The sequence below is a fragment of the Plasmodium yoelii genome (genome assembly GCF_900002385.2).
Source record: "Plasmodium yoelii strain 17X genome assembly, chromosome: 13".
NCBI classification, from domain to species: Eukaryota; Apicomplexa; class Aconoidasida; order Haemosporida; family Plasmodiidae; genus Plasmodium; species Plasmodium yoelii.
In genome coordinates this window covers 1,885,639-1,909,788 of record NC_036185.2, presented here as the reverse complement: position 1 = coordinate 1,909,788, position 24,150 = coordinate 1,885,639, and the positions used below count along the sequence as shown (strand labels likewise).

Sequence of the window (24,150 nt, the reverse complement as noted above, 5' to 3'; positions counted from 1 at the left end):
CTATAATGTACTATTTTTAATAATTTATTATTCCCAGTTTTACTGATAATATTTTTATTTCTGTTTTTGTCTATTTTTTATGAAAGCTTTATATATCCATATGTATGAGAGTTGGAAAAATTGCACATCATTTGTTTGAGGGTAAACACAGGTTATAGTTTGTATTAAAATTAGTATATACAAGGGAAAATAAACAAACAAATAAATATACATATATATCACTGAAAATAAAATGGGGAATATATGTGGGAATAAAAAATGATTATATAGGAACACTATTCAACTTGTTATTGTATATTTTTGGGTAAGGTAATAAATATGTGTAATGAAAAAATAAAATAATAGATATATATTATTAAATTATTTTTTAAATTTATACTAAAAAAACAGATGAAATTTAAAAATATTTTAAGATAAATCAGAACAACTTTTCCTTTTTATAAGGATATGAATATTTCAACGGTTATATGATGTTACATAATATTATTGATGGTTAAGCTAACACACAAATGTGTGTATTTTTTTTTTTTATAATTATATGATCAGGGAATTAAAATGTACAGATTTGAATTTGTATCAAACAAATAAAAGTATTGTATTATCTTTTATAAATTAAATTTAATATTAAAAATAGAACAAATTAAAACTTAAAAAAAATAATACACCAAAAAAGAAAACAAAAAATAAGAGAATAAGAAAATAAGAAAATAAAAAAATAAGAAAATAAGAAAAATGCAAAAATTGGTTAGCGATATATATTTTTTTCGTTAAATATATAAATATTCTTATAAAACAAAATAAGAGAAAAGTGTAATATATATATATATGTAATACTTATGGTTTATTAAAAATGTACAATATAAGTAGGATATTGTGTGGGGCGACAATTCCATTAATTTGTGTTTATTAATGCCCAAGTATTAGCATTGCATCAGCATTAGCATGGCCTAGTTTTGTTTAATGGGAGGTGAATTATTTTAAATAAATCCGGCCATAAAATAAATATACATGTACGTTCAGGCAATTGTGTGCCTAAATTTTATGACTTAAAAAAAGATATGGAAAGTTTAGTTTCCCTTTCCCCACATTTCTACCTCATTTGATATAATTCCAAGGTCACAACCGTATTAATATATTAAAAATGTAAAAAAAAAAAAAAATGTTTTTTAGAATAATCACAAATGCTTATGGTTTTGGAAAATTCGGAGGAGGTATGTTTTGATTTTTAATATTTTGTACTTGCTCTAGAATTTCTTGCAATTTTTCTTTTGGGGTATTTTTAATAATAGCTAGTTGTTTTTGTTTTTGTCTAATTTTATCACGTACTAATCTTAATCTATCCTCTGAGTTTTGTAACATAAGAGCATCATATCTATCAACTATCATTAAATGGAAATCAAAAGCAGCAAAAGATGCAATTTGAATAAAAGCTTGTTTTTGTTCTACATCTGAAGGATCAATTTGAAATTTTTCTAATTTTGCATCTATAGATTCTTTTAAATCATTTCTTAATTTAATATTCATAGATGCAAATGATTGATCTAATTGTTCCATCAAATGTGATTCCATAGTAGTACATTGTCCATGGATTCTAATAATCTCATCAACAATTTTTAAGCTTTCTTCTGTATCTACTAAACCCTTTTTATCTTCTATAGGTAATATTTTTCCTAAAATACATGGTTCTTGATTTATTATCTCATCAATAATAACACGCCCACGTACTAAACCTTTAACTGCTAAATTATTTCCTACTTTTGTAACATCTTTTATTTCTGCATATACAGCTAATGGTGCTAATGCTCCAGTTTTATGATTAAAAAAACACATACCAAATATTTTTTTGGGTTCATTATTTATTTTAACTTCTCTTGTCATATTTTTAAATATCTCTTCAACATTTTCTCCATTAAATTGCATATAATCTTCGAATCCTATTTGAAGTGGTGATGGTTCGTTAGACATTTCTTCTAATAAGATTGGAAAAAACCCTAATGTATTATTTTCTTCAAATTCTGGAATCCACTCATTAATTCTTCCTTTTACATTTCTTGGGACTTGTTCTATTATTGGTTTTTCAGTTAAATTTATTTTATAATTTTCTGCATATAATACATTTTTATTATTATTATTATTTCCAATTTTTCGATTTTTATTCATTTTTTTTATTTCCTTATTATTCTGATAAAATAACGACCCATTTGTTTTTCCTCGGTTCACAGAATCTATATTATTTTGTAGAAAAAATAGACGATTTTTTTTTTTTGACAATTTTTTTTCATTTTTGGAATTTCCATCAATACCTTTGTACGAATTAATTAATCCTAATATGTACCTTTTTTGAATCAAATTATTATCTTCATTTTTTTTAATCGAATTACCATAATCGAATAATGAAACTATTTTTTTTTTGTTTAAAAACGAATTATTATTTAGGTACATCCCCCAACCTTTTTGAAAGTAAAGGAAAAGGTTGCATAGAATAAACAATATTTCGTATTTCATATTATAGTGAATTAAAAAAAAACATAATATATAAAATTCAGAAGAACTATATTTATACAATCTCTATGACCATACAGTATACATATGCATGTATATGTATATATATATGCGTCGTTTTGTGTTTTTTAAAAAAAATATAACTTTAGGATTTCTTTTAAAAATGTTAATTTCTTACAAAACAAGGAAAATATGTTTAGTCCATCAACAAGATATAAATATTTTGCATAATATACTTATCTAATATAAAGGCATGGTGAAAAATGAAAAAAAACGAAAAAAAATGAAAAAAAATGAAAAAAAAAGATACACATATCTGATAGATGTTTCCATATATGTGATATATATATTTATTTTTTCAGAATTAATAATATATCTTAAGGTTTTGAATATATTATATATTTCTCATAATTTTATTTCAGTATTTGTGACTCTAATTATACCAAAAAATGTATAACATTTTATTTTTTCATTCTCTTTTTTATGCCCCTTTTTATGCCCCTTTTTATTCCCTTTTTTTTCTCTTTTTATTCCCTTTTTATGCATATATTCACTATCTATAAAAATAAATTTCGTTTATATATAAGCTGAAGGCGCTTTGCAAATCTCTAATAAAAAAATTCATATTTTTATCAAATTTTTAATTAATATAACCAGTTGTTAATTTTTATTTATTCTTTATGTTCATAATAAATTCATCACCCCAGTGTTGTATCGAGCCGACACATATGCTCATTCAAATTTGAATACACAATATATTAACTAAATTTGTTAAAATAATAATCGAAAAAAAAAAATATATATCATTTTTTACAATCAATTGATGGAACATGATTAATTAATTTCAAATTTAAAAAAATAACATAACAACCACTTATATGTACATAGCCAATTTGTCATTCCCCATATTCACAGTAGATTATTACTACTATCATTATTTTTAGTTTCATTTATTGAAAGCACAAAAAATATGACATATTATAAAAGTATCTATAACGCTATTTCTAGTACTCATGTGATAAATTATTTTAAAGAGACGTTAAATATTGCCCAATCGTATACCATATCCATACGATATATTATATATATATATATATGCATAAATTAAAAAGGGAAGAATAGTGTTTGTATTTTATAAAACATCAAAATTTAGCTAGTCATTTCAGTTACAAAAAAATAAAACAATAAAAATACACAAACAATAATGTAATTGTGGAATAATGATAAAATATAAAAACAACAATTGATAATATTATTTTGTGAACAAAATAATACAACTATATATACGCAATATGGTGACCGAGGAGAATTGGCACCTTGGATAGCACGCGGAAGGTGCGAAACTCGAGGTCGCAAATGTGTGTGCGTATGTATATGTATATGTATATGCATGTGTATGTGTATGTATGTGTATCCATGTGTATGTATGTGTATGCATGTGTCTGTGTTTATATGCATGCTTATTTATTTGGTTATTGTTTACTTGGCTCTGCCCATTTGGCTGTTACTTACCCCGCTTAGTCGGGTGAGGTGTTCTCGCCTTGCAACGGGTTGTAATAGATAGATATAAATTTTTTAATGTATAAAATAATGTATAGTATAAATGTTAAGGCAAGAATTATTGAAAAGGTATATAAGCTAAAATATGATTGTTTAAATAAATGATTTTCTTTTATATTATATTCATTAAAAGTTCTCGGTCTTGTATTAATCGGATTAGATGGGCAATTTGATTCAATGAACCCAATTTTATTATTTTTAAGATCAAATATAATTTGTTTATTTTTAAAAAAACTTAATCCAAGAATAGGTTTATTATTTACTTGTTTTTCTAGTCCTTTACACCAAAATGATTCTTTTTTATATAAATAAGAACTAGGTTGCCATAATAGTTTAGTATTATTAGACAGTTTTATATATATATTTGGTAAATGTTTTAAATATCTCCAGCATTGTACATTATCTGCTATTTTTACACACACATTTTCAGTACTTATTATATTTTTTAGCGTAGATTTAAAATCATCAAAATATAAAAGATGCTTACTTAATGTTTCATTTGTTATTTTTAATCTTTTCTCTATATCAATAGGATTGTTCATGTTGTGTATACATAATATATCAAAAAAAAAATTCAAATTATTATATAAATCGTCAGGTAGATGTGTAAAGGTACTACCAGAATCTACTAACATTTCCATACTTTTGTTATTATGAGAAAAAGTTGTACCAAATAATTGAAACCCTTCAACTCTTATATAGTAATAATATTTTCTAGTTATAGCTTCCCAAAGTATGTCATCTACACTCGATTTATTTTTATTTATTTCTACAGATTTATCAATAGAATCAATATTTTCATTTTTATTATCTTCGATATTTTCTTTCTTTTCATCAATTGAAACTTCTTTGACAATATAGTCTTTACTATATCCCCCTAAAATTAGTTCCCCTCCATATTCAGAAATACACAATGAAAATATTTTATTTAGTTTAGGGGAATTTTTAAATAATAAATCAATAAAAGTTGGTACACCTTTTGGTTTTGTTAAACTTAATCCCAATACCCCCGTTGCATGTTGATATAAAAATAAACCTTCTTCATGCATATGACATCCCATATGTTTCTTAAAAGTTATGTTTCCACTTTTAGTGTTATTGGTCGATTCGAGCTTTACAACATCCGAAAAATAAAAACCGTTAATTCGAGATCCCTCACAATAAGATTGTAAATATTCACACCTTCCTTTGACACATTTTAAATTATATGGACATGTATTATCATTACAATATAAAACCGATGATGTTGATGAATTATTTAAATTAAAAGGGTTTTCCATATGTATCCCACAATCTTTACATTCTGAACATGGGAAACTTAATGAAGAAGATCCTGTGTCTACTATTAGTGAAAGTTTTTGTCCAGGTGTTCCTATTTCTATATCCATAAAATAATATGCATATTCGTCAATATCTCCATATAATTTATATTTATAGATTTCCTCATTTTTTTCGTTATTTTTACTTAATACATTTTGCTCGTTATTTTTACTTAATACATTTTGCCCGTTATTTTTATTTAATACATTTTGCTCGTTATTTTTACTTAATACATTTTTTTCGTTATTTTTATTTAATACATTTTCATCTTCACTATTTGCTTGAACTAAAATATTTATTATTATAAAATAAATAATAAAATTATATAATTTAGAAAAACCCATTATTTTATTTTTGGTTTTTTAATTTTCATTCATTTTTCATCACTTTCTAACTGTTTAGCTAGTTAGCTAACTAATTTTTTTTTTTTTAATTATTTTTTGCAAATTGGCTAGCACAAATGTCGTATATATACATACGGTATAGTTTCGTATATTTACATATAGATCAAGAAGATATTAGGTGAGTTATATCATTGTTAGGGGGTAATACTATTTCACAATTAGACGAAATTTAAACAAAACATAACATTTTCACAATAATAAGAGAGCATACATATTAGAATACTTACAAAACCATAAAAGTATATCAAAAAAAAATAATTTACATAATATATTTTCTCCAACTTTTCTCCTAACACATATTATTTTTGAAGAATTTAAATACTTATAAATTTAACATATGAAATTAATTTTTTTTTTTTTTTTTTTTTTAAATCAGCTTTATTAATTTTTACATGTACAGCAAGGTCGAAAACCAAAAGGACAATGAATGAAAAAAATGAATATTGTCACGAGAAAAAATGTTAATTATATTACAAAAGAAGATTATGAAGAAAAATAATAACAAAATAAATAATATGAATAATAAACAAATAATGGTAAAATATAAAAAAAATTAAAAATGACGTATTTTCCTGACATACAAGTATTTTTAATTATTCATAATATGCTTCAAAATATTTTATTTTTACTTTTTTTTTTTTAATTTGCATTTATTTTTTCTTTCTCTCTGTATAGAATAAGTGATAATAATACACACAAATAACCCTTTTTTTTGTCACATTTTTATTAATAAAATGGTAAAAAAAATTAAAATGGTTACTTTTCAAGCCTAAATGTAACTGTACATAAATATGACAAAAACAGAAATTGAAAGTAAAGAACAAATGGGTGTGTATATATATAACGCACCTTTAAAGATTATACACATAGTTGTATACCTTGAGAAATTATAATAAAAAAAAATGAAACAATTAAAATAATTGTACTAATGTAATTAATGTTTCGGGGGAAAAAAAAAAAAAAAAAACAACACTAATAAAAATATTGCTGTACAGGCAAAATTCACAAAAGTATGCATTTATTTAAGTTACCAAAATATGTTAGTAAGAACATTTATAACAATCAAATTAAAGATATAGAAAAAGGAAAATCGAAAATACAGTAATATAACTGTTATTAAATATGATAGTTTATAATATAAACAAAATAATGTATATATATGTACCACCAATGTCTCCTTAAAATTTTCCTGATTTTATAATTATGTTTTATTATTATTATTACTTTATTTATATTATTATTTATATTAATATTGTTACAATTTCAATACAAGTCTATAATAACACAATTTTACAATATGTTTATGTTTTATTTTCTATTCATAAATTATTCCTGTTGTTTTTAGTATTGCTACTCTTTTTTTTAAACCTCGTAAAAACCCCCTATCACACTTTTTAAAGAAATACTAAAAAGGAATAACTAAAAATACGAAAAAACGAAAAAATAAAATAATATTTAAAAAGATCTTTGCTTTTTTTATGTAAATAATTATAAAAAGGGAAAAATCTCAATTCAAAATATTTTTTTGTGGGATTGAATAATTTTCATAACATATTTTGTTAGGCATAAAATAAAGAGTATATTTATACGTATTTTACATTTTATATTATATATATAGTATTATATTATATGTATAGTATTATATTATATGTATTACATTATATATATATATATATATATATATGATTATATTATATGAAGAAATTGGGGTTTGCTTTTATTATGTATACTATAAATATTTCATGCCTTTATAATATATTGTAATTATAATAAAATTTAATCGGAGCTTTAAATTATTTACAGTCAAATAAAAAAAAAGTGAAAAATAAGCAAAGGCTTTGGGTTTTCCTATATATGGGTGTATTAAAAAAAATTAAAAAAAAATTTAAAAAAATAATAAAATCCCTACCCCCAAAATTAGGTTTATTTGGTATTGTACATATTATTACTCGCGCGAAGTATATATATACAATATTTTTTTTATCTATTATAATTATGCTTAATTTGCAATATATTATTAAATTTGTATTGCTGTAAGGATTACTATTAATACTATATATACAATATATATATATAATATATTATATAGCATGCATACAAAAATCCCCTTTCATTTTTTTTTATAAATTTTAAGGAAAATAAATTAATAAATAAATAAAACATCGAATAAATTTCATTAGTAAAGAAATTGCATAAAATACAAAAAGCTTGGGATTTATAAGGAAAACCATTTTTTTTTTATTTTTTAAATTATATACTACAATATAATATTACATAACAAAATTAATCTTTAAACTTCTTTTTATAATTATTATTCAAAATGGTGAAAGCAACTAACGAAAAAAGTAAGAAAAAAAAGAAAGAAAAAAAAGCATGAAAAAAAGAAAGAAAAAAGGCGAAAATATCGAATGACTAAAAAATATATATTACAATTTCATAAGTTTATAAGAATATATAAAAAAACATAATAAGAGTATATATATATATATACTTCATATATTTCATATATTTCATATATATTATGCATTTACTGTTTTATCTCTAAAATGAGTATCAGTATGCCGCATATACATACATATGGTTGATCTTGAATGTGATTTTATTTTACTTCATGATTAATATTAGGGTTATGTTTGTAAATAGCTATATAGTACATATTTCAAAAAAAAATAATTATTTTTATTTTTTATTCTATAGAAAACGCTGGAGATAACAAGGGAGCTAATGGAAAAAACAATAGCAACGCAAAAGATAAAGCTAATAAAAAAACTGAAAAAAAAGGAATGAATAAAGGAAAAACTGTGGTCAAAAAAACAATAAATAAAAATTCAAACATGAAAGCAGACAACTTTTCTCAGAAAAAAACCAAAAAGATGACAACTTCCATTCGTTTTAAAAGGTTATATATATATACAACTCACACTCTATTTCTGTTTTAAAATTAAAAAAAATACATGGATATTTATATGTACTATGCATGTAACATTTTCACCTTTCCCAATTTTGTAATTTCATATTTCATAAACATTTTTACCTCTTTTTTTTCAGACCCAGAACCTTAAAATTAAAGAAGAATCCAAAATGCCCCAAAATCCTCAAGTCTTGTTATAAAAAGACTTTAGATAAATATGGTATAATAAAATATCCTTTAACCTCAGAAAAAGCAATGAAAAAAATCGAAGAAATAAACACCCTTGTTTTTATTTGTGACAAACGAGCTGACAAAAGAAAAATCAAAAAATCTGTCAAATCTTTGTTCGATATTAAATGTGCTAAAGTCAATGTTCTTAATAGGTGAGTGAAATTATTTTTGTTAACACTATATTCTGCATGTTATCAAAAATTTATATTATCTTATAACCATTCCATATATTTACATATTCATTTATAATTTTATTATATATAGACTAAATGGAGATAAAAAGGCATATGTCCGATTATCCAAAGATCATGATGCATTAGAAGTAGCAAACAAAATAGGAATATTATAAAGAATGAAAATTGCACACATATATATATGTGCAGATATGCATAATACATTATTATATATGCTTTTTTGGAGACATATATAATGCCAATAGTAGAATAATTCATATTTTTAGAAACAATAATTAGAGTGCATTTAAGTATATTTTTTGATATTTATATATGCATACATATTATACATATATAGGATAATAGTGTTATAAAGAAACTTACAAAAAAAAAAAAAATTTTTTTAATATTTTTAAAAAATAAAAATGTATAACGAACAATAATTTCTTAAATTAAAAAATTTGTTGCGAATATATTTAAAAAATTGTATAATAAATATAACAATGATAATACCCTAAGTGAGACAAACACGGGGTGAAAAAAAAAAAAAAAAAAAAAAAAAAATCAACAACTTTAGTTTCAATACTAAAGTTTATTTATAAATGACAAAGATAAAATTTTTATAAAATTATTTCTTTTTTTAGAATTTCATATTCACATGGTTTTGAATTATCTGTGTTAAAATTGTCTGGTGAATTTTCATCCATTTCAAATAAACATTTTTTTTTATAAAATGCTACAGCATTAGTATTATTTTTTAAAACAGTACATAAAATTTTATTTATTTTAATACTTTTGCATAAACATTCTAGCATATATATTAAATGGCTACCTATACCCATACCTTTAAAATCGGGAATTATTTGAATTTCATATAAATAACAAATTATATTTTGTTCATATGGATAATAATCTGGAATTATTCTATAATGGACAAAACAAACTAATTTATTATTTTTTAAATATTCTTCTACTTTTTCTGGATTATTACTTTTTAATACGTTTATAAAGTTTATGTCACTTTCCTTATCAATATTATTTCCAAGGCAATTTTCGTCTTGTTCGCTATTTGGATTAATATCATTTTTACCTGACTTGGTCATATTTTTTTTTTCATTTCTAGCTACATTTTTAAAACCTAATATAAGTTTACATTTATTACTCATAAATTCTTTTTTCTTTTTTAAATTAGACCATCCTTTATTTAAAAAATTACTTTCATTATATAAATTTTCCATATTATTTTTTGTAATATCAACTAACATATTAAATATAATATCACTTGTTTTATACTTTTTTAATTCATATGAATTAATTGATTCAAAAAAAATATATTCATTCTTTTTTTGTTCTAAATTTGTTTCGTTTATAATTTCACTAGTATTATTTATTTTCTTTATTATATATTTCTTTTTGTATTCTACATTGATAAAGTCAAAAATATTATCACCATTTTGGCACCCACGAACAATTTTAATTATTCCATAGTTTTTATTTATTTCACTATTAGTACTTTCTTTTTTATCTTTTTTTATTTTTTCGGAATTTTTGTCTATTTTCTTGTTCGTAGTTTTTTTTAATTCCTCATTTTTATTTTCTTTTATATCATTTTCGAGAATTTCCATCTTGAAATTTAAATGTTATTTTTATCAAAGCACTCCAATCTTATGATAATATAATTCTAAATACATCAAACACAATTGGCAATATATACATATATATATGTGTGTACGTATTTTTTAGCTAGTTGAGAATGTATACTACCCGTGCTTGATACAAAGAGTATATAAATTAAAAGTCGACAATGTGGTTAAGAAAAAAAGACATGATTAATTAAAAAAGTTAAGAAATTCAACATATATATATATATTATCATTTTCCAACCATTTTGTCAGTTACTAAAAAAAAAGAGAAAAATACCTAAATACAACTTGTCTTAAATTAAATCAATATAGCTTGATAAAACAAGCCCAAGAAAAAAATTGCACATACATATGTACATATATATATTATATGCACATTTATGTGTACATGTTTTTTTTTTTTTTTTTTTTCTCTTTCTTATTCTTCAATTTTGTAGATTTATAACTTAAGACGTGCAATAAAAAAGGCATAAAATTATAAATGCATTTTTACATTTAGTAAATGTTACGTATATAATTATGATTTTAAAGAATTGTGTCCTTTTATTTATTATTAAAGCTAATTGAAAAATTCCATTATCGTTCTTATAATAAAAAATGATAAAAATGGATAATAACAATAATAATAATAGTAATAAATTTTTAATGTCCATCAAAGGTGTATTTAATAACAAGAATATTATATGGCGTTCATTTTTTCTCTTAAGTCGAATAATAATATTTACAAATAATTTGCATATATATTTTTTTTTCTTTTTAACACACTAGAAATGTTTATAGTCTTATTACATATACAGGTTAAAATGATATTTTTAAAATGCACAAATTTTATTTTATTTTAAAGCCCGAACGAAGAAATAAAGAAAAAAAAAATAAATATATATATATTACATATATATTTTAATATTACATAGTAATAAAATTAATGAAATAAATATAAAGCATTTTTAAACACCTTCATTAACAATAGCATTCTATTGCCTATAATTTACACAAACAAAAATATATTTTTTTTTTTTTACTATAATACTATTTTATTTTTTGTTTTTGATAATTTACATATATCTATATTAGTTTGTATTTTTTCACAAAAAATGTATGTATGCAAAACCTATTTTATTTTAATACATACGACTTGTAAGTTTTAAAAAAATTGTGACCATATCCTGAAAGTTCACATTGCAATATACTTTAAATATTAATATACATTTCGTGCATATTTATTTGTATGCTTAAAATAACGGGTAAAAGGGAAAAAATAATAATAATAAAGAAAATAAAGAAAATTGCCCTCATAGGTAATTAATATGAATGCATATATATATTTATGTGAATTCGTATGAAAAAGTTATTATTTTCCCGATTTTTTAAAAATATAATAATAAAAATATATAAGCATAGAAATATGTCAATATAAAGTGAATTTTGTTTTATCATATAAAAGGTTTCTTTTTAATTATAATAGCATTGCAAAAAAAAAAAAAATATGAGAAATACAAATAAAATAATTAAGGAAATAGATAAATAAATACAAATATCATATATATATATATATACAAAGAAAATGGCACAAAGCAAAGGATCCAATGTTTTAATACAACAATTATTAAAAGCCGAAGAAGAAGCTGATCTAGTAATTAAAAAGGCAAAAGATGGTAAGATTATTTTTTTTTATAAGATGATATTATTCTACCTATTTCAAAAAGCCATAAATATATAAAAAAAAAAAATTATGACAAGACTATTAAATTCTATTATTTTTATGAACGGCAAGAATATTTTAAAACATTTTTTTTTTTTTCCCCTCTTTTTTTTTTTTTTGATATTATCAGTACGGGCAAAAATGCTAAAAGAAGCTGAAGCAACAGCAACGGAGGAGTTGAAAATTTTTCGAGCCAAAGAAAAGGAGCGTCTAACTAAAGGACATAAAGAAGTAATATAGCTAGAAAAAAAAAATAGCCAAATATGAACTGTGCATTTTGTGTGTGCATAATGAATAAAATTGGATATATACATATATACACTTATTTTTGCCTTTTTCGTTATGCCTTTTTCCAGAAATCTACTGCTGAAGATGAGATTGTGACTAAAATTGAGCAAAACACAAAAGATGAAATAAAAAGATATAAAGATTTGTTTAAGAAAAATAAAGACCAGGTTGCTCAATTTGTATATGATAAAGTTTTCAAAGTTGATATAGACATCCCTGATTGTGTGCAAAAATATATGTAGATTTGTACATATATATAATAATAATATAAAATAATGAAACAATAATTATTTGATTAATATCTAATTATTTTATTTCATAAATATTTTAAAAATTAAATATATAAAATTATTCTTCCCAACAAACAACCGTATATATATGCATGTATAATGCATATTTTTTGTTTGCCCATATAAATTTCCATGTTTAATGAAAAATTGTAAGGGCTATAAAAATATTATAATGTGAAGTATGTGCTTTAATTCTAAGTTTGTTGTATTATTTTTTTGTTTTTCTATTATTTGCAATTCCTTTCTTATTATTCTAACGTTTTTAAATATAGTGCATTAAAAACAATTAGAAAAAAAAAAGAAAAGAATTATACAAAATAGAAGAACAAAAAATAATACAACAAACTTATATGACCCAAGAATATACACTGTCGGATTCCTTTTGTTAAACATAAAATTTTTAACTTTTTAATATTTTTTTTGTTTGATTTTTTCATACACTTTTTCCCTTTTCTCTATTTTTGCATTCACCCTTTTTTGTTTCCACAATTATAATAACATTAAACTGTATGTATGTATATATATAATAAAATAAACCTACTATTTACCCATCTATTTATTATTATTATTATTATTATTACATACTTACCACGTTATAGTTGCATTATTGTTTGCTGCCCAGATATTATATACTGAGACAAATTCAAACTCTATGTATATGGGTATAGGCATGTTTAATATGCACAACACATAAATTGAATTAAAGTGGAAATATGTTAAACCATTTCAAAGAAAACTAATAATGTATTACTAACTTTGACCAATGCTCTTTTGGTTATTATATATGTCTTTAAGAGGGATATATAGAGAAATAGTGAAGCCCCCAATAAATGACATACATATATATACATAACTAATACATAACTAATACATAACTATTTAGTATGCTTATCGTTTTTTTTTTCAATAAAATATAATTCCATGCTAATTTATAAATTTTATAATATTTATAATTATATATATTAAAAAATAATTAATTTGCTATTTTTTTACTACTAAGCTTATAATAATTTATATGTAGTGATTAAAGCGGTTAATTTTTTAGGCGATTTTTTTTTTTTTTTCTTATATTTTTAAAAATTACAATAAATATATAGAAAAATATTAATGTATAAAAGTTGTATATATTATTTGTTATTTCTTTTAATTTTTCCATATTATCATTAAAAAAATAAAAAACACATTTTCATTGTTAGTTCATATTTTACCCTTATTAATTATAATAGTGAAATATTGGTTGGCCATGAAAAAAGCCAGGAAAAAATCTATAAAAAAAATATATGTATATATAATAAGGTGCTTAAATATGTTTATAATTATTTATATGTATGCTAATGCATATATATTAAAATATTTTATAAATTTGTAGAAGGCATAGTAAAAAAAAAAAAAAAAAAAGGGTATGTCATATCAATTTTATATATGATACTTATTATAATATTGCTTACATATGAAATGTATACCGCTTCAGCAATATTTATGTGACATTTATATATGGGTAACTTATTTTACCATCAAATAATAATAAAAAATAAAAAATAAAATGATGAATATATTATAATATGTTGTATGTATATAAAAAACTACTAAAAATAGTATGAAAATATTATGTTTCTTATTTATGGAAAAAGGAAAAAAAAAAAAAAAAAATATTAAATATATTTAAACAAAATTCCAATTATTAATGATTAATAAAGGAAGAAAAAAAAATAAGAAAAATAAAGGAAAATAATTATTTTTCAAAATTTACAAAAAAATAAAAAAAGCCTTAAGATCATAATTATATATTTTTTTAATAATTTTTTTAAAAATGAAAACCATAGTATCATCACAAAAAATTACAATTCCTGAAGGAGGTAAGATAACTAAATAAAAACAAAAAAAAAAAAAAGGAAAAAAATTATTTACATATTTTACCATGGATTATATAATTTTATATATTTCATGCTAAATAAACTGGGTATATATATTATGTATTTGTATAAGCATTATTGATAATTATTTAATAAAATACCATTAACCATGCTACTATAAATCCCCAAACTTTCGAGGGAAATATGAAAATAAAACTAAAAATGTATAGTTATATTATATGCAAAAATAATTAAACAAGCACTTATATATATGTACATACTATCATATAAGAAACCACCAATATGTAGATATATTAGTTGCTATATTTTCCAAGCATATTGTGCGTTGGATATGGCACAAAAAAAAGCTATTACTATTATGTCGCATATATGTATGCCAATTTTGCCATGTTCTGTACAGTGCATATTATGTATGCCAATTTTACCATCTTCTGTACAGTGCATATTATATATACCAAGTTGTGTGACCTGTTTAGTCTGTCCTCAATACTTTTATTTTTTCTACAATTTTTTCGACAATTTTTTCTACAATTTTTTCTTTATTTTTTCTTTATTTTTTCTATAATATTTTTTTTTTTTTTTTTTTTTTTCCCCTTACAGTCCAAGTTGCAATAAACTCGAGGAAAGTAACAGTAACAGGAAAACATGGAACATTGAAAAAGAGTTTTAGACATTTGCCAGTTGACATTCGTTTAAACAAATTAAAAAAATACATAAAAGTAGTTATGTGGTTTGGTGTCCCAGATAGATTGGCTTGTATCAGAACTGTGTGCACTCACTTAAAAAATATGTTTACTGGAGTAACTAAAAAATTTTTATACAAAATGAGATTAGTACATGCACATTTTCCCATCAACTCAAATATTGTTAATGATAATAAATTAATTGAAATTAGAAATTATTTAGGAGAAAAAAGAGTTCGATTTGTTAAGGCATTACCAGGTGTTCTTATTGAAAAATCACCAAATGTTAAAGACGAAATATATGTTAGTGGAGCAGACATCGAAAATGTATCTTTAACTGCTGCTTTAATACATCAATCAGTTTTATGTAGAAATAAGGATATTCGTAAGTTTCTTGATGGTATTTATGTATCTGAAGTTACAACTGTAGAAAAAGATGAATAATTTTTTTTTTTTTTTTTTTATAATAATTATATATTATTTACCTATACTTACATATATAATAATATTGAAATTGAGCAAAAGATATTATCTCCTTATTAATACGTGTGTTATTAGCAATGTGCATACATTTATGCATATATTACATAAAACATTTTAAAACTTTTGTTACCCTAATTAAACCTTAAAAAAATAGATATACATAATTTAAATCTAAAGAAGCAGAAAAATGTTATTTTTTTTTCTGAATTAAATGTAAAATAAAGTTATTTCACCATTAACCATGTTCCAATAAAATAAAAAAAAATAAAAAAAAAAAATAAAAAATAAAAAAAAAAAATAAATAAAAAAAAAAAAAAAAAAATGTTTGGCTAGTAACTTTTTTAAGTGCTTTAAGTCTGGTTACACCAAGTTGCAAACAATATGTGCATACAATATGGAATGTTTATTTATATACTATTTTGACATAACATAAAATGTTATCCTTTTAAATAAGATATATATATATACATATGTCTTTGATTTTACACACATTTTTTATAAGCTCCTTTTATTTCTCAAAAATATTAAAAAAAAAAACAACCTGAAATTTCAGCCCTCACACACACTTATATAGAAATGTTGTAATTTTATGAGAGTTTATTTTTAATTCTTTCAAAAAAAAAAAACACGAAAATAAAAATAGAATACGGTGTAATATAAAAATAAAAAACCACACGATAATAGCAAATAAATAAAATCGAATAAAATGTAATACTTAGTGTATATGCCATAATTTTATTTCATTTTGATTGCCAATTTTTTGACATATTTCCAAACACAAGTTTGTGAAAAAAAAAACAAAACAATTTTCATTGATTAGTATGTGTGATACACTTATTTTATCTCTTAATGTGGATAATGAAACTTTTTATAATTTTTGTTTACGTCCTTTTTCCAGTATTATGTTTGGGTGTAAAAAAGAAAGGCTTCAATTTTTTATTCCCAGCCTTCGAACATTTTAATAAAAAAAATAAATTAAAAAAATCAAAAAATGGGGTAAATAAAAATGATAGTATAAAAATATATATGAATAATATTGAAAAGGATGATAATATTAGTGCAAAAATAATTTCATCTAATATTACACCAAATTTAAATTCGGAAATAATTGATATTGATCAGATAAAAAATATACTTCCTCATAGATATCCATTTCTATTAGTAGATAAAGTATTATATATACAACCAAATAAAAAAATAATTGGTATAAAAAATGTTACAGCAAATGAACATTTTTTTAATGGCCACTTTCCTCAAAAACCAATTATGCCTGGTGTACTTCAAATAGAAGCCTTAGCACAATTAGGTGGTATTTTATGTCTTAAAAATAGCGAAAATAAAAGTAAAGACAATTTATTTCTTTTCGCAGGGGTAGATGGTGTTAAATGGAAGAAACCTGTTTTGCCAGGTTGGAATAATAAAAACGGACCATCATATATTTACACATATATTTACACACATATATTCATATTTACCTATTATATTTTAATTATTTATTGCTTGTTCAGGTGATACATTAGTGATGGAAGTAGAACAAATTTTGTTCAAACCAACACTCGGAATTGCCAAGTTAAAAGGAGTTGGGTATGTAGGTAATCATGTAGTAATAGAAATCGAGAATATGATTTTTGCAATGTCAAAATGATATAAATATAAGGAATGAAAAATAAAAAAAAGACAAAATTATAATAATGATAACTATTATGATTAACACTTTAATACAAATTATGAGTTTTTCACCAAAAAAATGAAATAGTGATATGGTATAATCACGATACAATAAAATAAGCATTTATAACTTCATGCCATTTTTGACATTATTGATAAATCTGTAATATAAAAAGTGGCAAATTAATACATATAAACAGTGAATTATTTTATTATTTTTTTTATTTTTTTTTTGGGAATTTTTTTTCATTTTTTGGAATTTTTTTTAAATACCTCCATATACTCTGCATAAAGCAGTAGAAGCTTTTACCTGTGAAAGAAATTTGCATATTTTTATAAATACAAAATAAATATATTAAAAAAAAATTGTAATATACATACTCAAGTATGTCTTTATATGGTTAAATCTAATTACCACTTCCCAAACAGAGGATGTAGCCATAAAAAGGGTTGAAAAGACAGGGTAAGGTAACTTGCATGTATACTAAATAATAAAAAAAAATGTATAAAAATAATCCGAAATGAAATAATGACAAAATATGAAATTATCACAATAATATTATTTATGGTGTTCACTCTTTTAAAAAGGCAATAAATAATAATGCATTTTTTAAAAAATATTATTATTAGTATTGCTTGTGCAGGAAAAATAACATTTTATTATGATCAGTAATAATTTTTTTTTCATATATTTATATGTATTATTACCGGGAAATTCTTTAAAGCGCACACATGTACAGGTCCAATAAAAATACAAGCACATAGAACAGCCATCATTACAGTCACAACGTGTGTTGTAACTAAAAAAATATCATATGCAAAATCTGCTCCACTTCGAACATATGTGCATATGTTCATCATATTCTATTAAATAAAAAAAAAATTAATAGCGAAAAAAAATAGCTAGCTAATTATTATAATTTTTTTTTTTTTTCATTATTACCTCTAGCTTTTTGCATTCCGCCTCGGTATTACATGGGGTATCTGTTTAAATAATAAGTAAAAAACAAATGAATAAAATAAACATAAGTACATGTTATATATGCTAATTTGTTTTTCTTTATCATAATCCAGTTAATTAGATAATCGAATAATGTATTTCTTTTTTAGCTTTTTTTAAGCTGAATATATATATTTTTTATTCCTTTTCTAACCCGCGTCTAGTTCCTTAAATTATAAAAAAAAAGAAAAGACTTATTAAATGCGTATCAATATGGAATTATACATATTTTTGTCCAATAAACATAATGGGAATAACCATATATGGGGTAGAAGAACGTGTTCATGCAATATTACTTGTGCTAAAGGTTTGAGTTTAGTAATTTCCTTGTATGCTTCAAAATTTGGTGTAACATATTGTGTTTCAATTTCTTTCAATTTTATAAATTGCTGTTTGATTAAATTTATCATGGACTTAGCTAGTACTTTCTGTGAATCGTTCGAATTCTTCAATTCGTAAAAAATAAAATAGGAAAAATATATATCATGGAATAATTGGTAAGTAAGTAAATAAATAATAAATAAATAAATATATACATATATAGAATGAGATAAATTACTAAAACAGTTGAATAAAAATAAAAATAAAAACCTACTTCGGCCATCAAATTATCATACTCTTGAATGAACCTGTCACCTGCATATTTTCTCATGGAGATCTAAACAATTCAAAAGTGGAACGATTCAAAAGTGGAACAATTCAAAAATGTGACAATATATTTACATATGCATTGTTATTAAAAGAGGTCCCGTTTTTACCTTTAAGTTTTCTTCGTCGGATGGATTCAAAAATACATCACTATTTTGATTAAAAATAAATATGACAAATAATTCGTAACGTTTATTTTTAATAGCAATCCATAATGTTAATAACTTTTTTTAATTTCAAAATAAATCATTTATATTTATAGTTTTTCGCTATAATTTTTAGACTCAATTTTTTTTTAATACTTACTTATTTTTGTAATTCCTTATTATTTCCCTGAAATATATACATATAAATATATTATTTTTATATAAGTTGGTAATTAGCTTATTTATATGTATGTATGTATGTATGCATGTATGTAATATTGGTTTTTATCGAACCTAAAAACGGCTACGTCTTTGTCTATTTTAAGTAAAAAAACGAAAGTGAATAAATATCCAAGTTTATTTAATATTATCTTTTAAAAAAAATAAAGCTATAACCATATTTTTTATTATTTGTTCATATTTTAATCACCTCCATAATCCTCTCTTAGGTGTCTTTCTACCGTTTTAGTAACTGACAATAAATTAAAAGGGAAAGAAAAGATGGAGAAATAAAAACACAAATTTTGTTCCAAAATGAAATAGTTTTATTTTTTTGTTTTTTTTTTTATTTTTATTTTTTTTTATTTTTTTACATTCTTTATGAAAAACACTTGTGCTAAATAGAGATAAAGAAAAATATCCTTCTAAAAAAATTATAAGATAAATTAGAACATATACTTGCATTCCCTTTTTCATTTTGACACAAATAATTTATTTATTAAATTTTAGTAATAATGTTCCTTCACAAAGTTGTGATTATGCTTTTTTCTTATTAATAAGAAATAACAAAAAAAAGTGTGTAAACAAATATTTGAGAGAAAAAAAAAAAAAATTAAAAATAACACCAATAAGTTGTAAACCGTCTACATATTATAATAATAAACTTATGTGTGACTATTCCTTATTATATATATTAATAATTATAATTATTATTTTTTATATTATTTCCTTTATCGAAAAATGTGTATATATTTTGTGGAATATATGTATGTACAGCTTGAAAAGACTAACTTTGTGTGTACATTTTAGCTATATATTTTTATTTATATAAAAAGTTAAATAAGAAAAAAATAAAAACATATTATATAAAAAATGAAAAGTTTCAAAAAGTATAATTCGTCATTTTTTGCAAAAAAAATATATTTATTGATATTCTATGAATTAACAGCTTTATCAATTAAATATAAATCATATTGTATTCTCCAGTTTTTTATATTTTTATATTTCGTTGACGAATCATAAAAGCTTTTCAAATTGTCACTCTTTGAATGCTCGTAAAAAATTTCTTCGGCATAACGATCTCTATCAACCTAACAAAAAGGGTGGGGGAAAATGGCAAAAAAGGTGGAAAAAATATGAGAAAAATATGAGAAAAAAAGCGGGAAAAATATGGGAAAATGGCAAAAAAGGTGAGAAAATGGAAAAATGGAAAAATGGGAAAATGGAAAAATGGGAAAATGGCAAAATGCCAAACGTGTGTGTACGGAATAATGCTGTTTTGCTAATTTATTTGAATATACTTGTCTTATATATTGATATATAGATAGTGGAATAAATATTGGTAACATTGTTCTGAAAAATGTTCCGATTTTTGTTACATTTTCGATTAACGTTTTTGAAAACTTATCATATCCTAAGTTGGTGGGAATTAATTTTAAAGGATAGTTATTTAAAAAATTGTCAAAAAAAAAAAAATAATTTTTCATTATGGTAATAAATATTTTTTTAAAACAAAATTATAAGATTAAAAATTAGCTCCAAAATTTATTTTATCATATTTAAGCTTTGATATATAAAGGGAAAATAATTTTTCTTTTCGATCTTTATAAATATTTTTTTTTACACTTTTTATCACTATTAATAACGATTAATAAAATTATTTTTTATTTATATAAAAAAATTATTTATTAAACTTAGCCCATGATATATACAAGTTGATTATACACAGGGAATAAAATTATATAGAAATAAAAATGTAAATAAAAATAAAAATGTAAATAAAAATAAAAATGTAAATAAAAATAAAAATGTAAATAGATGAAATAAAAAAAAGTATTATTTTTTTATAAATGGCTTAAATTGTTTTTAGTTATTTACACATTAGCTTATAGAATATATGTTTATATGTTATTTAAAAGAGGTGAAAAAAAAAAAAAAAAAAAAAAAAAAAAAAAAAAGTTATATATATAGAATTTCATTGAGAGATCTTGATATTTTTATGTATGCTTGGTTCTAGTTGTTTTCCAATTTGTTCTTTTGAAAAAAATATACATATATATATATATATATATATATATATATATATATATATATATATATATATGCATATACATACATATGCATATGCATATGCAATATTGTTAGACGCGTATTATAAAAAAATATAAAATATATGTATGTACGCAATGGTTATATATACAGTATTATGTGTATGTTATAATTTTTTTTAATTTAAACGAAGAGATGATATTAATAATTTTTTCAAATCAAAATTGATATAAGCTTTATTTTATTAAGCAAATAAATATATATGGAAACAAAAGGAAAGAGTAAGGGAAATATTATTTTTTAAATCAACTATTTTCCACAAATTTGTTTAAAACGTTTTCTATACATCATGCTGATATGTTGCACATGTGGTTAAACTTGGAAAGATAAAAAAAAAAAAAAAAAAAAAAAATATTATAAAAAAATACATAAAAAGGTCCTATTTCTCTTTTTATTTTTATACAAAATTGAATAGGTGTCGTTCTATAACAAGATATAAATTTTATTTGAATTTTTTCCATTCGAAATACACCAGAATATTTCGTTGATATTTATGCATTATACAACTTAATAAAAATTAGCAATTTTTTTGTAATAACTTTTTTATTTATGGTGAAAAGAAATAATTGTAAGGTTTATTTGGGGTTTATTATTTTTGTACTATTTTTGTACTAGTTTTGCACAATTTTTGTACAATTTTTGCACAATTTTTTAAATGGAATATTTAAGCAAATTTTACATAAAGGATATGAGAAAAGAAAAAGAAAATGTGTATTATGATGAGGAAATTGTAAAAAAAGTTAAATTAAAAAATTGTTGTAAAAGGTGGAGTAATGATATGAATAATGAAAATGATTTTATAAATTATAAAAATGAAATAGATAAAAATTCATTTTTAAAAGTTTTAGAACGAATATGGAAACATTTTTTTAACAAAGAAAAAAAAGGTCAATTAATTTATCACGAAAATGATACAAATTTGGATACATTACCAAATTTTTTAATTATAGATACCGTAACAAATACTGAACCCAATATTTTGCAAAATAATTCTAACAAAGATAACAATCTTATAATAGATGTAAATGAAGATGATCAAAATTATATTCTAAATGAAACATTAAATATAATTGAAAGTGAAAATAGTATCAATACATCTATTGATAGTATATCTGATTATGAAAAGAGTTGTTCAAACCCTCCTATCCTTTTAACAGATATATATACTCGCGTAAAAGTTACTAAAGAAAATTTATGTACAACAACATGTATTAGAATAGGTATAACATCTGCAATTGAAACAAATAATTCGTCTTATAGCGAAAATAATTTAAGTTCATATATTGAAGATGATAGTATTGAAAATGATTCCAATTCGACTATTAAACCATCTATGCGTCTATTTGATAATAAAAAAGATGATAATTTTTATAATAATACATTGGACAAAAATATAGAAATAAAAACAAAAATTTATAAAAATAATTCATTAAATAAAAAACGTATAAATATATATCACAAACATGATGATACATATAAATTTTACGACAAAGAAATTGATGATTTTTTAATTTTACCTGAAATAATAATGGATAATTATGACGAAGAAAATGATAAACAAAATCAAATATACAATAACTCTCCAAATTTTAGTAATCTTATTATTGTTGATAAAGAAATGACAAATATCGACACTGAAAATGATTCTGATATAAATAATACCAATGTTACTACCTTTTCTCAATTAGACATAAAAAATGAAAATTCAAATAGTACTATTACAATGGAAAAAACAAAAAATCGGCAATAGGAAAATATATTAATTCACGAGTTCATAAGGAATTAATCAAAATGGGAAAAAAAAACAAAATAGGAAAAAAAAACAAAATGGGAAAAAAAAACAAAATGAGGGAAAAAATAACCCCCCTTTCATCAATGAATAAAGTTTATTTAACATATATGAAATTCATGAAAAATAAAGACCAATTAATTTATAACATTTTGAACACATTTTTTATATTTTCATCATTGTATATGTATTATCAAATATTTGTTATTGGCTTAGTTGAAAGCGAATATTTAAATAAAAAAATTTCCTTCAACTCTCATTATTTATTTTCATTTTCTGTATCCTTTTCCATTTCTACACTATTTGCAATCTTATTTTTTGACTTTTTTATCTTTGTAACACTCATTTGTTATGCTCATTTTTTTTTAAAGATTTTATATCCATTCATAAAAAAAATGAGTTATTGTGAAAATCATCGAATAAAATTATTTCGTGGTCATAAAAAAATGCGTTATTCTGGAAATAATGAATAAAATTATTCCGTGTTCATAAAAAAATGCGTTGTTC

General features: G+C 21.9%; 10 protein-coding genes across 10 annotated transcripts; 5 read left to right on the top strand and 5 right to left on the bottom strand.

The window, feature by feature from the left end:
* Nucleotides 1–1,185: 1,185 nt before the first annotated feature.
* On the bottom strand, nt 1,186–2,505 carry PY17X_1343500 (conserved protein, unknown function; the record flags this gene model as incomplete). The annotated part of the gene is made up of 1 exon (XM_723092.2): nt 1,186–2,505. One exon carries the CDS (start codon nt 2,503–2,505, stop codon nt 1,186–1,188), a length of 1,320 nt encoding a protein of 439 aa, XP_728185.2.
* A 1,514-nt stretch (nt 2,506–4,019) lies between these two features.
* Nucleotides 4,020–5,726, bottom strand: PY17X_1343400 (aspartyl protease; the record flags this gene model as incomplete). The annotated part of the gene is made up of 1 exon (XM_724849.1): nt 4,020–5,726. One exon carries the CDS (start codon nt 5,724–5,726, stop codon nt 4,020–4,022), a length of 1,707 nt encoding a protein of 568 aa, XP_729942.1.
* A 2,380-nt stretch (nt 5,727–8,106) lies between these two features.
* Nucleotides 8,107–9,277, top strand: PY17X_1343300 (60S ribosomal protein L23, putative; the record flags this gene model as incomplete). Its single annotated transcript, XM_022957203.1, has 4 exons — nt 8,107–8,131; nt 8,484–8,685; nt 8,835–9,080; nt 9,193–9,277. 4 exons carry the CDS (start codon nt 8,107–8,109, stop codon nt 9,275–9,277), a joined length of 558 nt encoding a protein of 185 aa, XP_022813659.1.
* A 444-nt stretch (nt 9,278–9,721) lies between these two features.
* Nucleotides 9,722–10,726, bottom strand: PY17X_1343200 (acetyltransferase; the record flags this gene model as incomplete). Its single annotated transcript, XM_719828.2, has 1 exon — nt 9,722–10,726. One exon carries the CDS (start codon nt 10,724–10,726, stop codon nt 9,722–9,724), a length of 1,005 nt encoding a protein of 334 aa, XP_724921.2.
* Nucleotides 10,727–12,308: 1,582 nt separating this feature from the next.
* On the top strand, nt 12,309–12,976 carry PY17X_1343100 (V-type proton ATPase subunit G, putative; the record flags this gene model as incomplete). The annotated part of the gene is made up of 3 exons (XM_022957201.1): nt 12,309–12,399; nt 12,577–12,677; nt 12,803–12,976. 3 exons carry the CDS (start codon nt 12,309–12,311, stop codon nt 12,974–12,976), a joined length of 366 nt encoding a protein of 121 aa, XP_022813658.1.
* Nucleotides 12,977–14,834: 1,858 nt separating this feature from the next.
* On the top strand, nt 14,835–16,025 carry PY17X_1343000 (60S ribosomal protein L6, putative; the record flags this gene model as incomplete). The annotated part of the gene is made up of 2 exons (XM_022957200.1): nt 14,835–14,880; nt 15,499–16,025. The coding sequence occupies 2 exons, from the start codon at nt 14,835–14,837 to the stop codon at nt 16,023–16,025; spliced, it is 573 nt and encodes a 190-aa protein (XP_022813657.1).
* An 888-nt stretch (nt 16,026–16,913) lies between these two features.
* Nucleotides 16,914–17,709, top strand: PY17X_1342900 (beta-hydroxyacyl-ACP dehydratase; the record flags this gene model as incomplete). The annotated part of the gene is made up of 2 exons (XM_724275.1): nt 16,914–17,472; nt 17,573–17,709. 2 exons carry the CDS (start codon nt 16,914–16,916, stop codon nt 17,707–17,709), a joined length of 696 nt encoding a protein of 231 aa, XP_729368.1.
* A 155-nt stretch (nt 17,710–17,864) lies between these two features.
* PY17X_1342800 (conserved protein, unknown function) lies at nt 17,865–20,222 on the bottom strand (the record flags this gene model as incomplete). The annotated part of the gene is made up of 13 exons (XM_022957199.1): nt 17,865–17,893; nt 18,006–18,042; nt 18,148–18,216; nt 18,441–18,596; nt 18,676–18,716; nt 18,887–18,899; nt 19,029–19,178; nt 19,328–19,390; nt 19,491–19,530; nt 19,687–19,713; nt 19,821–19,842; nt 19,957–19,998; nt 20,120–20,222. The coding sequence occupies 13 exons, from the start codon at nt 20,220–20,222 to the stop codon at nt 17,865–17,867; spliced, it is 792 nt and encodes a 263-aa protein (XP_022813656.1).
* A 458-nt stretch (nt 20,223–20,680) lies between these two features.
* On the bottom strand, nt 20,681–21,232 carry PY17X_1342700 (conserved protein, unknown function; the record flags this gene model as incomplete). Its single annotated transcript, XM_724273.1, has 2 exons — nt 20,681–20,836; nt 21,047–21,232. 2 exons carry the CDS (start codon nt 21,230–21,232, stop codon nt 20,681–20,683), a joined length of 342 nt encoding a protein of 113 aa, XP_729366.1.
* Nucleotides 21,233–22,509: 1,277 nt separating this feature from the next.
* PY17X_1342600 (conserved Plasmodium protein, unknown function) lies at nt 22,510–23,604 on the top strand (the record flags this gene model as incomplete). The annotated part of the gene is made up of 1 exon (XM_719980.2): nt 22,510–23,604. The coding sequence occupies one exon, from the start codon at nt 22,510–22,512 to the stop codon at nt 23,602–23,604; it is 1,095 nt and encodes a 364-aa protein (XP_725073.2).
* Nucleotides 23,605–24,150: the final 546 nt, after the last annotated feature.